Source organism: Mustela nivalis (assembly GCF_964662115.1).
Source record: "Mustela nivalis genome assembly, chromosome: 13".
NCBI lineage: Eukaryota > Metazoa > Chordata > Mammalia > Carnivora > Mustelidae > Mustela > Mustela nivalis.
In genome coordinates, this window is record NC_139032.1 from 16,761,864 (window position 1) to 16,777,605 (window position 15,742).

General features: G+C 41.2%; 1 protein-coding gene across 2 annotated transcripts in view; it reads left to right on the top strand.

Moving 5' to 3' along the window:
• The window catches only part of PCSK5 (proprotein convertase subtilisin/kexin type 5), a 449,308-nt gene that overhangs the window by 346,513 nt on the left and 87,053 nt on the right, over window positions 1–15,742 (top strand). For both annotated transcript variants that reach the window (XM_082694464.1, XM_082694465.1), the window contains exons 22-23: window positions 4,096–4,232; window positions 10,069–10,275. In XM_082694464.1, coding sequence (XP_082550590.1) covers window positions 4,096–4,232; window positions 10,069–10,275 — 344 coding nt within the window. The remainder of the gene's footprint in view (window positions 1–4,095; window positions 4,233–10,068; window positions 10,276–15,742) is intronic.

Genomic DNA, 15,742 nt, shown 5'->3' on the forward strand with positions numbered 1-15,742 from the left:
ACCCATAGATCTGCTGGTGATTTCCCTCGTCTGGAATTAAGTGGAGGCCAATGGGAAACACCACTTACAAATGGGAGGAGTCAGCCTGGGGAGGTAGGGTCTAGTTGGCACACTTCCAGGACATGGCAGGACAAATAATGACAAAAAAATGGATCTGAGGCAAGGGTAAGGAGAGAAACAGAATACCCAGGACAGTTGATCTGTCCAAGTTTCTTCCTGGTTTTAAGCTTTTAGATATCTCTAGTCCTGGCAGAAAAAAAATCATCCCTAAACATGTCTGTTGTTTGTTTGTTTTTTAAGATTTTTTTTTTTTTTTTTTTTTTTTACTTATTTGAGAGAAAAAGAGAAGACCTGAGCAGGGGGGAGGAGCAGAGGGAGAAAGAGAAGCAGACTCCCCGCTGAGCAGGGCGCCTGAGGCAGGGCTTGATCCCGGGACCCTGAGATCATGACCTGAGCTGAAGACAGATGCCCGAATGAGCCACCCAGGCACCCCCCAAAGGAGTTTTTATCTAGGAGAGAAGTATTCATATTTAAGTTATAGGTTTGCTTCAAAATGATATGGGAGGGAAGTAAACCGATGGGGATATAAATAAGATTGACCATGCAGTGAAATTGTTGCAGCTGAGAGATGAATACAGAGGAAAGGGTACTTTTATGTCTTGTATATGTGTTTATTTTATATATATTTAAATTTTTTCCTTAGTAAAGTTTTTAAAAATAACATAACCCCAAACTTGTTTTACAGAAAACCAAACTTTAGGAAGCCCTCTCTTTGTATCTAGGTCTCTAATGGAAACATTAACTCTTGGGCTTAGCTCCTTAGAGAGGATTGAAAACTTGGAGGCAGAAAGAGCCTCCTTTGGCACTGCTATCTAACATGCAGAGCCCTCAGTGCCACGGCCCTCATAGTCCTCCTGGTCCTCCTGGCTCAAGCTGGCTTGCCAACCCAGTCCTGAAGGAGTCATAGAGTCAATGAACCAATTAAAAACATTAAAAGTTACCTCTGCTCTGATCTACCCTCAAATGCTTTATTTGATCTGTTTCAATGAATTCGTTGGGGGGGGGGTGCGGAGAGACTTTTTGCCAGATTTCATTTTGTTTTAGCATTATCTCTCTGTCCCTCTGCCCCTCGCCCCGTTCACTCTCTTTCCCTCTCAAGTAAATAAAACCTTAAGAAAAAAAATTAAAGTACCAAGAAAGTAGATTAAATGCCCTTGTGATGACGTACTTGGGCTAAACCAACAATCAGCAGAGGATCCACTAAACCTGATTCACCGTCTCATCTCTTCTAGTTTGTAACACACACACACACACACACACACACACACAACCCCACCCCCCCGGATGTCGGAAAACGTAGTGCCAATATGGAGAACGTTACCTCTGCCCAGCTCAGTAACACTCTGCCAACTTCTTCTTTCCATAAGCCCTGTTGGACCTGGAATGGTTCGCTGATTATGAAAAGGCTAAAAGCACACATGAGTTGGGGAAGAAATGCCTTCCCTGCAGAGATTAGCTTGCCCAGTTGTCTCAGACATCCAGAGTGGGTGGGTCCCAGAAAGGACTTGGGTTGGCTTTACAGGAAATTGTCTTCAGCCCCATGGAGCCCAGAGCAAGGTCATCTGTTCTCCACTAGGGAAAATTGTTAGTGTCAGTGGAAATCTGAGCCACCTGAGCTGGTTCTTTTCTCAAGTTCCTTAGCAGTTTTCCTTGAGGGGGGTGGGCTTGCAGGAGATGGTGTAATTCAGCGCCTTTATCTAAACGTGACTGTTTTCCTTCTCTGTTTTGATCTGTAGAAAGAATCACATTCTTACAAAAAACTGTACTTCAACTTCGCTTTCCTTAGAGTAGATACGAAGGGAGGTGGCTTCAAGCACCATTATGTGCTTGGTACTTTCTTAAAATTAAGCACTCAAGTCAGAAAGGCTGCCCCACGCATATATTAACACAAAAGTATTACACCCTCGGCTTCACCCCCAAGTCTGCTGCCCCCACTTTCTGGGTGCTTCTAAATGGTTCCCATCATTGAGAGTATTAGATCACTCATCCCAAGAGAAATTATTTCCCCCTAAATAAGTTCATCAGCTCTTTCTATAAAAGGCAAAAATGATGGCACACTTTTCATTCCCTTTGCAGCAGAATTTAGGAGGAAAAAAAAATAAAAAAGAACCCTCACTAATAAACATTCCCATTCTCCCTTCTGCAGAGTATCTAGCAGCTTCCTTGTTTAAAAACCTCAGAAAGCTCTTACACAGTTTTTCTTAAAGGGAGGTTTTGGGTTTTTAACTAGTCACATCCAAATGATTCCTTAAAAAATCTAGCTCAGATGCCAGAGCCGGGGTGGGGCTGGCATATTCCCAGTCGGCATGAGTGCCATCAACTGAAAGTCTGGGCTGGGAGCGCAGCCTTCTCATCAGACCCCATGGCACAGGGGATCTGTTTTGACATAGACAACCAGATGTGCATACGCGTCTGCTCGGGGCTGGGACTCCATGCCCTGCAGTGGGCCACAGGCCTTGTTCACTCCAGCAGTGCTCAGTATGGTGACCAGAAACCAAAGGGCGGAGAATGCAAGAACGAGGTGGCTGTCTGTCTTATGATGTTGGTGTTAATCCCACTGTTGCCAACAGATGCAAATGACACAGACTTTCAGGGTGTGGAGACGAGATGGAAGATGTCAAGCAACACCCTACTCAGGTTGCCTTGCTCCCCTGCCGACCTCCACAACCCTGTGACTGAAATGGCCCATCCCCGGCTCAGGGCTGGCTCTAGCTGTGGAAAGAGTGGGACTTAGACACGCCAGTGCACCCCAGGCCTATGCCTGCCCTTCCATGGGAGGTCCGGCTTGGGGGGTGAGGGGCGGAGAGAGGCAGCAGAGGGAGAAAGGAGCCCTAGCTTTGCTGACAGGCCCTCCACTCTGTCCGGTGGGGATGCCAATGGTTATACCATCAGGAATAAGTGTGTGCTGCATGGTGAGTTAACCTCCCAACTGAGACAGTAACTACTGCTGGGAAGAAACTTGAACTGATCCAACTGGACGCCACCTGTGTTAACTTAGGGCTCATTTAGCAGATTCCACAGTCATCCGTACTACCAGCGAGCAGAAGGCGAAACAGCAGCTCTCAAACCGCGGTCCCTAGACCAGCGGCATGCGCATCGCCCCAGAGCTTAACAACAAATTCTCAGCTCTCTCCCCCAAAGACTTACTGATTTAGAAACTCCAGGGGCAGAGTCCCGCGGCTGACTTCATCAATCCGCATTAGCTATCTGACTCTTGCCCTTGCTAAACATTTCTTATTTTTCTGAGCAAAATTTTTGGATACGATTTACTTCATCCTGTTTGCTCTTGGGATTACTTTGTGAAGGAAGAAAAGAAGCAAAACTATGAAAATATCAACAGTGACATTATGATATGTATTTTATGTGTATAAAATCAAAGGTTTTAGGAGCCCCCATTCTAACTCATTCGTGGTGCCCATGTAGGTGTTTGCAAACAAGATGAAAAAAAAGCTGGTACCTTAGGCATCAGGAAGCCCTTGCAAAAATGGTGCGCAAAATCAGAGCTCATCGATTACTTTGCCTTGTGCATGGATCAAGTTTATAAGTAGCACGTAAGCTACGGGACCATGTTTCGTTCTACCCCTTTGAGAGCCCTTGATGTTGGCATTTCCCTTAGAAAGTGTGCACATGCTGATAATCAAAGGAAGAGCTTTTCTCCGAGGCCTCTGGATGCAGAGGCCCATTTAGTGTCTTGAAATTTTAAAGACCTCCATGTGACTGTTGACTGGGTTTGGCTGGGGCCCACAGTATGGGTTTAATCCCTGCAGGCACCGGTTAGCTTATTTGGAACCAGACTCAGGACTGCATCCTGAGCCAGTTTCTGGCATGCCTGCTGTTGGGTCCAAACCCTGGGCCAAGGATGGGTACGTGACTAATATTCCCCATGTTCTAAGATGATCAATCCCAGGCATCCCCCTTGTTTCTGGAACAATGAAACCAAGTCTATGCAGTGAAACATGAACGCCACATGTTCTCATACTTAGAGCCGTTCCAGAAAGTCACCCTTATAAACTCTGAAATCTGTTCTTCCTCTAGGACTTTTGACAATGGCCGCTGCGTTTTCAAATGTCCCTCAGGGACATTTGAATTTCAGAATGAATGTCATCTATGCCACCACACCTGCCAAGAATGCCAAGGAAATGAGCCTTCCAACTGTACTTCCTGTGGAGTAGGTGAGGAAGTCTGGCTGTTCTCTTCTTCCTTTCTTTAAACCTGTTCTCCCCCTGGTTTGACTCAGAAGCTTCAACTCTGGGGACAAGGGGTTGATCTCAGAAAGCTGTTCGCTGGGGAGTGCATACAACCTTGAAGTTTCTGCTTCTTGTCAGGAAACGAATTCACATTATCGTAGACACAGACTCACTGTCCCTAAGGAGATGAGAGAGAAGCTAAGACATGTCTTTCCGGAGAAGGAGAAAGGTCATTCAGACATGATGTCAGACATGAGACCGTCAGGAAAGCTAAGATTTGTTGCGGTGAAAGTGAAAAGTGAGGATGTTAAGGGAGACACATTCAGCCTTCAAGAGAAATATTGAAATAGAGGCTGTGTCAAGGTCTCCTCAGCCCTGAGCTATTTTATTGAGAAGTTGTCAGAGCCCTACTGTAGGAACAAAGGAATTTTTTCAACAAAAATATTGTTTTGTCTCAGCTTTAACAGTTCAAGTTTCTGCTGTCATTGGATTATATTTCATGATATCAAAGATCCTCTGCAGTTTGCTCTTGACTCCTTTCCAACTTCCCCTCATATGTCTGTCCCCCACTTTTACCTCATGTGGGCCAGATTCGTATTTTATTTGACCTTTTAACATTTCAGCCAAATTTTAAAATTGGGAAATTTCAAAGAAAACCTTGGTAGTTTGTTTTGTTTGTTTTATTTAGTTTTGTTTTGGTTTGTTTTCTCTGAAAACTTGGAGCACAACACTGGGCACCACTTGGCCTACATTCCCCAAATGACTGTCGGGACATCAGAGGAGGCTGCTCTCCCCACCACTCCCTATTGTCTCACCAATCCCAAGGCCATCAGTTACCACCACCATCATGCTCACACGTTGTTTTTGTTCCTGGTGGAAGAGAACTATTTATCTTTATTAATATAACCAAGAAAAATGAAGACTGAATTGAGAGTATCATACATTTGTAGGAAAATGGGAGAGAACACATTTTTTTGTGTAAACTAAAATTTTTTTGTGTGTTTGTCATGTAAACAAGGTAGATCTATGTCAAATTTTCTCTCTGGTCTGCTCCTTCTGTTTCCTTCCTCATCTATAAGATGGTGATAATGGTTTTCTACTTTTAAGATTATGAAAATAAAATGAGGTTAAATGAGATAAAATAACAAAGCACTTAAACAGGGCTGGGCACATATGAAGTACTCAATATAATACTAAATTCTACCCTTACTATCACCACTACTACCACCACTGTTATTGTTTGTACCTACTTACGCCTGTGGCCATGCCAATTTCCCTAGGTGTTCAAAGACTTCACTGGAGATGTTCCTCACTTGTTATCTGCCTGACCTCTAATTATTTTGTAGGTTTCAACATCATTTCCTCAATGAGGGCTGTCCCAATTTCCTTTCTCAGATGGGACCTTTCTATATGTGCATCCTTGGAGCTTCTGCTTACCCCTTTACAGGCATCCTCAATCTTGAAAGCTATCTTGTCCATAAGACTCTATGTCCTATAAAAGCAGTGAATGGTTTCTACCTGAGCACTAGCTTTGAGCACTGGGACAGCACGCAGCGTGCACAGAATAACTGAATAAATGAATGGTTCAGTAGCAGGTCAGTACCAGCAACCAGAGTAACTGAGTTCTAGTTCCTGCTTTGTGACTAATGAACTAGAAGACATTAATCCTGATTCTTCACCTCTTTGAGTCTCTCTTTGTTAATTTAAAAAAAAAAAATGGGGCTGGGGGTGACACATAGGCAAGACAGCTTCTAAAAAATTCCCTTTCACATTTAAAACACACTGACTCTTCATATATAGTCCAAAATTAAGGATTCCCTTGAATACTGAACAAATGTCTAGAATGTTCTATGCATCCTACAGTTACTTAGGCCAATCCACACAAAAGATGCTTTGACACTTCTCAGTTTTTTTGTTTAAAAGTCTATGTTTACTCCCTATCTTAATAAAAGTTCACCTGTGGAAGTTACTACACATAGTGGTCCTGGGACAAGACAATAAATGGTTGCATGATGCTTGCCTTCAAGGAGTTGACAGCCTAACAGAGGGATCTGTGCTAATAATGGATTATAAACACAAGAAAATATTAAAGACCAAAGGAAGGAAGGAATCCTACCACAAGTCAGAGAAGAAACATCACCTTCAGCTCTCGTGAGCGGGAAGGCCTTGCCAGAGGGGGCATTGTTGAGCGGCTCTGATTTCCCTCCTCTGCAGAGCATGTCGTCCCTAGGACATACCTGAGCACCGCCAATTCAGGAAACAGTGGCAAAGACAAGGGATCTCTGACCTGAGGCAGTTCCATACCAACAGGCTTTGATACTGAGGGACGCTTAGGTGGCTCAGTCAGTTGGGCCTTGAACTCTTGGTTTTGGCTCAGGTCATGATCTCGGAGAGTTGCAGGCTCAAGCCCTGTGACAGGCTCCACATTGGGCACAGAGTCTGCTTGAAATTCTTCCCCCCTCCCTCTCCCTTCCACTCTGCTCCTCCCCTTGCTCTCTCTCTCTCTCTCTCTCTCTCTTTCAGATAAATACATAAATAAAATCATTAAAAAAAATTAAAAGGCTGAAATCCTCTGGCTACAGGGTGCCGCCTACACACGAGTGCCTCCCAGCAGTTCACAGAAAGTTCACCTTTGCTTAATTGTAATTTTGTTAAGATTTAGGTCTGAATCCTTTTTGGAAATACAGACCTCCAGTCCTGGGAGTGAAGATTCCCTCTAATGTTCTTGTCCAGATTTGTCCTCTATGAAATTGAACCCAAAACTAAATTTGACTAATCACACAACAGCTACAGGAAGAAAAATGTTGAAGTAAACTTTATAGTTTATTTTCAGAATCTCTCAGCCTTTCTTTTTTTTTAAGATTATGATTTTATTTATTTCTTTGAGAGAAAGAGAGCATGAGCAGGGGGTAGGCGCAGAGGGGAGGGAGAAGCAGACGCCCCGCTGAGCAGGGAGTGCATCGTGAAACCCAATCCCAGGACCCTGGATCATGACCTGAATTGAAGGCGAACACTTAACTGACTGAGCCATCCAGGGGTTCCCTCAGCTGTCTTCACATGAGTCCACATTCTCTTCTAATGAAATTAGCTGCTCTAGAAACAGCTAATTGCTCTTAAGTATAAATGAAAGCCAATCTCAGAGTTTCTTGTACTTTCACTCTTGTCTCATATTATCACATGAAAGGTTTGCACCTAACAAAAATATCAGCCCTTCTGTTACTAGAACCAGCTTCTCTTACATATTGTCACAATAATTTAAATTCTGAGACTCTAGTCAAGTAGCCAAAAATGTATGCATGGTAATTTAAATCCGTGGGACATCCAAATTACCAGTGAAAACTAAAACTGCCATACTACCCAGGCTATTAGAAACTTGAGCACATCTTGGGGTAATCCTAGACCAAACCTTGGGAAAATCTGCCCATGATCAAGGCATCTAAGTTAACTCCTTTATAGGGTCCATGTATTTCAAATACCAAGACCATCCAAATCTGTTTGTTTGTTTGTTTGTTTTAACTCAAATGGCAATACCCAAGTGGTTCAAATAACAAAGCCATGTCTGAATAATATAAATGGGATTGGAGAACATTTCATCTGGTATTGAAACCCATCACTGTTAATTTTTATTTTTAGATTATTGATCCAGTTGGTTACATTAGAAAAATGGGAATATTGCTAAATATTAATGCACTTAGCTACTCAATCATTCCTACAACAAATAAGTATTTAGAACTCGGTATATGCCAGGCTGCCCCCAAGCCTCTGGATCCTGAGGTGATGTCATGTCAGGGTGTAGGGGACGGACAGCAACGGCTGAATGGAGGACGGAGTAACTTCTCACTGTTCTCCTCAGATCTTCATAACTATATCTCAGAAGTTTGGCCCTCTGAAAAACAGGATCTTTTCTGAATGAGTCTTGGTGGAAATGAGGTTTGCTAGGGTTTCATAAGGTGTCTGAGAAGAACATAGCTTGGAATGTTCGCCCTTTTGTGGTGTCAAGATTCCACGTTCTACCAGGTCAGGGGTTTGGGCTCCCTATCATCCCCAAATGCACATGACATCCTCCCAAACACTCTCCTTCCCTTAGAGGAGAATGTTCTTCCAACTCAAACTTGGAGAGGGCTGACACTTTGTTGCACCCGCCTAGGGAAGTCCTCTTTATTGCCTATGTCCCATGGGAACCAGCAGACTTCCGGTTGGAAATCACAAACACTAAAGAGGTAGCTTCAGAGCCCATAATCCAAGGGTGTGATTTTTAAACTGGATTTGAACTAGGGATTTAGTTAAGGACAAAACACTGGGTTAGATCATTTGAGAGTGCCACGTTTAGGGAAATACTTGAAATACAGAATGTTTAGGGAAATACAGAAATACTTGAATGCTGGCAAGGACTATTACACTAATGTTAAGATTCTGCTTTTGCAACATGGGGAGAGTGATATCTTTAGCCACAGATTCAGCAGCCTTGCACCTTGAAGGTCAATGGTTCTGGATCTCCACGTAGAGTATCACGAGTGAACACTAGCCCTAGTTATTTGGGGAAACACAAGTCAGCTGTTCTGCAGAAGCAGGAGCATATGGGAGACTTGATCCAGAGAAGACAGATCTCTACACACACTCAGCACAAAAAAAAAAAAAAAAAAAAAAAACTCCAGGAGGGCAAAGGCAGGGACCTCCAGGCACATTTCGTTCATCTTGTTTTATGTGTATACAAACTTATTCTAACCCTCTGTCATTCAGTGTGAGTTTATAATTGGTTCGAATTTTCTATTCCCTCCAAAAGCAACTTCCCGTAGTCTCGTATTAGACATACTGCTAATTCTTTCCATGTAGACTCCAATGTTGACAGAAGCTCAGGACTCCCAGAAATCCATTTAAGGAGTCAAAAAGGTGACCATCATCCTACGCTGTCACCGTAGGAACTGGCAGCCATGCAAAAATTCAGACTTTTGGACAGTTAATACAAGTGTGTGATTTTGATAACCGAATTCAAAACCATTCTAAAAATCGGGACTCTCAAAGAAACCGTTCTATCAGGAAGCCTTTGTTTATTCTCATAGGATCCCCACAGCTCCCAAGTCTGAGACCCTCCACAGAAACCAAAAGGAGCCCTTGGGAAAGTTAAACACTTTCTGATTCATAGTTACTCACAGAGTGTGGCTTCTGCTTTTGCAGCGACATCCCAGATGGTAGTCCCGACTCACTCAAATGTACAAAATACTGAAAAATTATTCCCTGCAAGGAAAACTTCTCGACCATAAGCATATAGATGTTGAACTTTTCATTAAATGCATTCTTATACTCCTGGTCCCTTAGAAGCCAAAGTACTCAGTTACATCTTTCTTTTAAAATGGGGCACCTAGGTGGCTCAATGGGTTAAAGCCTCTGCCTTTGGCTCAGGTCATGATCTCAGGGTCCTGGGATCGAGCCCCACATCAGGCTCTCTGCTCAGCAGGGGGCCTGCTTCCCTTCCCCTCTCTCTGCCTGCCTCTCTGCCTACCTGTGATCTCTGTCAAAAAAATAAATAAAATCTTTAAAAAAAATTTTTTTAGGATGCCTGGGTGGCTCAGTGGGTTAAGCCTCTGCCTTCGGCTCAGGTCATGATTTCAAGTCCTGGAATCGAGCCCCACATCGGGCTCTCTGTTCAGCAGGGAGCCTGCTTCCCCCTCTCTCTCTGCCTGCCTCTCTGCCTACTTGTGATCTCTGTCTGTCAAATAAATGAATAAAATATTTTTTAAAAAATTTAAATCTTAGGTTATATTAGTTTCACAGTTAATTTTGTACATTTTTCTTCTTTTTGGTTGCCCCTCCATCTGTTCAGATAAGCTCGGCCAGGAGCGCTTCCTGTATCAGGGGGAGTGTTGGGAGAGCTGCCCAGCAGGCCACTATCCTGCCGAGGGGCACACGTGCCTGCCCTGCTCAGACAACTGTGAACTTTGTCACCGTGCACACATCTGCACACGATGCATGGATGGCTACTTCATAGTGCCCAGCAACCACACCTGCCAGAAGTTGGAGTGTGGACAAGGTAAGGCTGCTCTGGGCCAGTCTTATACCAGGAGGTAGCATGAGGAGCTCTACCTCGGGATGGCTCTGAGATTTGAATTGACCTTCTGGCTTTAATGTTGGCACCTGGGATGACTTTGTGTGACTGTATGTCCAGTGGGGACACTGATGGCTGCTCCTCCCTCTTTATCTACACACCTTTCTCTGGGTCTCTTCAGACACATTCCAGAGACACAGTAATGCAGCTGATCACAGAGACATTGATATTGAATCAAGGGTTTGTGGGTGGGGTATAATGGAGAGGAAATCAAATCAGAATTTGAAGGTCCTGACCAACAATTTTCTCCTTTCCTATTACTAGTTATGAGACCCTGCGCAAAATGAGTCTAATTTCTCTATGCCTTTTATTCTTCGTGTGGGAAAGGGTGAGCATTGCACCAAGCTGGTTGCTGTGAGAAGGTGATGAGAATAAGCTTACCTAAAGCTACTTGAAAATATGAAATGTCCTATAAATTGTATGTGTTATTGCTACAGCCCAATTTCATATCTTACATGGGAAGGAAATTAAAAAACAGGACTTAAATTTTTTGTTCTTTTCCATGTAAGAATGTTACAGATTTTCTCTGCTCTGTATAAGAATTATGCCTGGTCTGGTGCTAAAAAGAGCTCCAAGATGTTTCTAGAATAATTAAGACATTCATTCCTTTTTCTGCTTTATGTTCACTAATGTAGTATAGGATTTAAGTCTTGAAAAAATAATTTGGGAAGGCAGATTTTTAAAAGACAGAGTCTGTTCACTTATATACCCAATTCCATATTCCCAGAAATGGAACTTATTTTTTTAATAAAATCTACCATCTTTATGTCAAAACTAGTTGCATGGCATATAGCTCGACTTACTCTGTTTGTACCAATCAATCTGATCCAATCTATTAAATGAATGGAAAGAGATTAGAAGGGGGACTCAGGGTGGGAGTGTAAAAAGACTTTGAACTCATCTCTTTCTACAGATACTATAATTTTATGGCTACATGCCGAATAATTTCCCTCCAAAAAGGACCTGAGAACTAGATAAACAGCACCTCTACAACTAAAGATAAAAGAGACACATCAAGGGGAACCTAGGTGACTCAGTCAGTTAAGCACCGAACTCTTGGTTTTGGCTCAGGTCATGATCTCATAGTCATGAGATCAGGCTCTGTGATGAGTGAGGAGTCTGCTTCAGATTCTCTCTGCTTCTCCCTCTTTGCTCCTCTCCCAACTCACTTGCACTCTCTCTCACTAAAATAAATAAAATCTTTTTTAAAAAGACAGAGAGACACAACAAGACACAGAAAAAATATTCAAAGAAATAATGGTTAGAAACTTCTCTAACCTGGGGAAGAAAACAGACATCTAGGCCCTGGAATCCCAGAGAATTCCAAATAAGAGGAACGCAAAGAGAACCACACCAAGATACATAATTAAAATGGTAAGAGTTAAGAGAGAGAATCTAAAAAGAGGTGCAGAAAAACGATTTATTTGTTTATTAAACAAACGATTTATTTTACAAAGAAAACTCATATGCTTATTAGAAAATTTTTCAGGGGCGCCTGGGTGGCTCAGTGGGTTAAGCCTCTGCCTTCGGCTCGGGTCGTGATCCCAGGGTCCTGGGATCGGGCCCCACATCGGGCTCTCTGCTTCGAAGGGAGCCTGCTTCCTCCTCTCTCTCTGCCTGCCTCTCTGTCTACTTGTGAGCTCTGTCTGTCAAATAAATAAAATCTTTAGGAAAAAAAAAAAGAAAAGAAAAGAAAATTTTTCAGCAGAAATTTTATAGGCCAGAAGGGAGTAGCAGATTCAAAGTGGTGAAAGAAAAAAATTTCCAACCAAAAATTGTCTACTTGCAAAGGTTATCCTTCAGAATGAAGGAGAGGCTAGGAGTTTTCCAGATAAGCAAAATCTAAAGGAGATCATTACTACTAAAACAGCTTTACAAGAAACGGTAAGGAGATTTCTCTAAACTAAAAAGAAAAGACACTAATAATATGAAAACATATGAAAGTATTAATCTTATTGGAAAAGGTAAATACATGGTAAAGGTAGTGAATAGTGAATCTATCACTTACAAAGTAAGTTTAAGGTTAAAAGACAAAAATAGTATAATTAATTAAAATTAAAATAACTATGGATGCATAAAATTAAAAGATGTAATGTATGTCACCGAAATTATAAAATGTGGAGCTTTGGAATGTGTTCAAAATTAAGATGCTGTCAACTTTAAAAAACCTCTTATATACATGGGATATTATATGTGGACCTCATGGTAACCACAAAGGAAAAAGACCATAGTAAATATTCAAAAGAAAATGAGGAAGGAATCTAAACATAACACTAAAGAAGGCCACCAGACCACAAGGGAAGAGAGAGGAACTTCAAAACAACCAGGAGACAATGATCAAAATGACAGTAAGTATATACTTGCCCATAATTACTTTATATGTAAATGGACTAAATTCACCATTCAAAAGATACTATATAGCTAGAGCTATCTTGAGAAAGAAGAACAAAGCTGGAGACATCACATTCCCTTACTTCAAACTATACTACAAAGCTATAGTATTCAAAACAATATGGTGCTGGCACACCAAAAAAAAGAAAAAGAAAAAGGACATGTAAGTTGAACAGAACTGAGAGCCCAGAAATAGACCCATGCATATATGGACAATTGATTATGAAGAAAGAACCAAGAACATACAAAGGAGAAAAGAATCTTTTCGATAAATGGTGCCAAGAGAACTGGTGAGCTACATGCAAAAGAATAAATGTGGACCACTTCATTGTACCATACACAAAAATTAACTAAAAATGCATTAAAGACTCATCTAAAGTAGACAAACTGATGGCCAATGAGCACATGAAAAGATGTTCAGCATCACTAGTTTTCAGGGAAACACAAATCAAAACCACAATGAGATATCACCTCATACCCATTAGAATGGCTATTACCAAAAGACAAAAATCACAAGTGTTAGAGAGAATGCAAAGAAAAGGAAACCCTCATACACTGTTAGTGGGAATGTAATTTGATGTAGTCCCTGTGGAAAACATATGGATATTCCTCAAAAAATTAAGAATAAAACTACCACATAATCCAGTTACAACACTACTGGGTTTTTATCCAAAAAACAAGAAAACACAAATTTGAAAAGATATACTCATCCCTGTGTTCATTATGGCATTTACAATAGCCAAAAACCTGAAAATAGCTAAATGTTCACCAGTAGATGAATGGATAAAGTTGATCCATTAAAAAAAAGAATTAAATGTTGCCATTTACAATATGGATGGGCCATGAGGGTATTGTGCTAGTGGAATAAATCAGGAGAAAGACAAATACTATATGATTTCACTCATATGTAGAATCTAAGACACAAAACAAAACTGATAGATACAGAGAACAGACTCATGGTTACCAGAGAGAAGAGGGTGTGGGCTGGGAGAAAGGGCTGAACGGGACCAACTATAGGGTGATGCATGGTAACTGGATTTTGAGGGTGATCACTTTGCGATATATACAGATATCAAATTATACTATAGACCGGAAACACATAATTTAAAAAATACATTAAGAAATACTCAGAAAATAAAAATGTGATCTTGGAATTTTTTTTTGAAAATTATAGAAGAAAGTGGGGGGGGACACCTGGGTGGCTCAGGTGATTAGGCATCAGACTGTAGGTTTTGGTTCAAGTCAAGATCTCATGGATAATGAGATCAAGCCCCACACTGGGCTTCATGCTCAGTGGAGAGTCTGAGATTCTCTCCCTCTGCCCTTGCCCAATTTATGCACACAGATGAGTGGCAGGGGTGGGGGGGGGCTCTGTATGTCTCAAATAAATAAATCTTTAAAAACAACTATAGTGGGGCACCTGGGTGGCTCAGTCAGTTAAGCATCTGCCTTCAGCTCGGGTCACAATCTCCAGGTCCTGGGATCAAACCCTCCATCAGGCTCCCTGCTCAGCGGGGAATCTGCTTCTCTCTCTCTCACTCTCTGTACCTCTGCCTCACCCCTGCTTGTTCTCTCTCTCTCAACTGAATAAGTAAAATCTTTTAAAAATTTTTTCAAAAAACTTTCAAAAATCAATTATAGAAGAATGGAAATGAAGGGGGGAAAGGATTTTTAAAAAACTTTAAAATCACTGAGACAGTAGAACTAAAATAAAAAGTAAAAGTAGAAAATGGAGAAGAGGGAAGAAAAATTCAGGGTCAACCCAGGAATTCAAATAATTTAGGTTTTTAAAGAGTAAACAGCAAAAACATAATAGAGAATATTAACAAAGAAATAATTCAGAAAATTACCCCAGAACTGAAAGGCATGAATTTCCAGATTGAACAAGCCTTCTGCATGTACGGCATAATGGATTTTAAAAAGACACACACCAAGGCACATTATTGTAAGAATTTGGAAAATAGATTTCTATTTTTGGCAAAAGGAAAACCCTATAAACTCTTATGAGTAAAAAAGCAGGTCATACAAGAAGGATTGGCTATCAGAATGACAACTTCTCAACAATACTGGGAACTAAAACATAAAAATGGAACAAAAACTTCAAACTTTTGAGAAAAGAAACCATTTCTCTTTTTAATCCTAAATTCAGTCAAGCCATGAGTCATGTGTGAGGGTTAAAAAAAAGAGTATTGTCATGCAAGTTTTCCAAAACTTTACCTCCCATGCATCCTCTCTTGGGATAATTACTTGTAAAGGGTACATTCCACAAAAAAAAAATAGAACAGGAATTTGAAAATATAAGGTCCAGAAAATGGGGCATCAAAGGAAGACAGGGATGAAAGGAATCCTCAGGATGACAGTAAAAAGATACAAATACAAAGGAAACAGTGAACAAAACAAAAAGGCAACCCATGGAGTGGAGAAAATATTCACAAATGACACCACAGTCAAAGGGCTGATATCCAAGATCTGTAAAGAACTTCTCAAACTCAACACCCAAAAACAGATAATCAAGTCAAAAAATGGACAGAAGACATGAACAGACACTTCTCCAAAGAAGACAAACAAATGGCCAGCAGACACATGAAAAAATGCTCATCATCATTAGCCATCTAGGAAATTCAAATCAAATAAATAAATAAATAAATAAATTTGATTTATTATTTATATTATTATTTGTTATTTATTATTTGATTCTTACACCAGTTAGAATCACAAAGATTAACAAGGCAAGAAACAACAAGTGTTGGAGAGGATGTGGAGAAAGGGGAACCCTCTTACACTGTTGGTGGGAATGCAAGTTGGTGCAGTCATTTTGGAAAACAGTGTGGAGATTCCTCAAAAAATTAAAAACAGAGCTATCCTATGACCTGGCAATTGCACTACTGGGTATTTACCCCAAAGATACAGATGTAGTGAAAAGAAGGGCCATCTGTACCCCAATGTTCATAGCAGCAATGGCCACAGTCACCAAACTGTGGAAAGAGCCAAGATGCCCTTC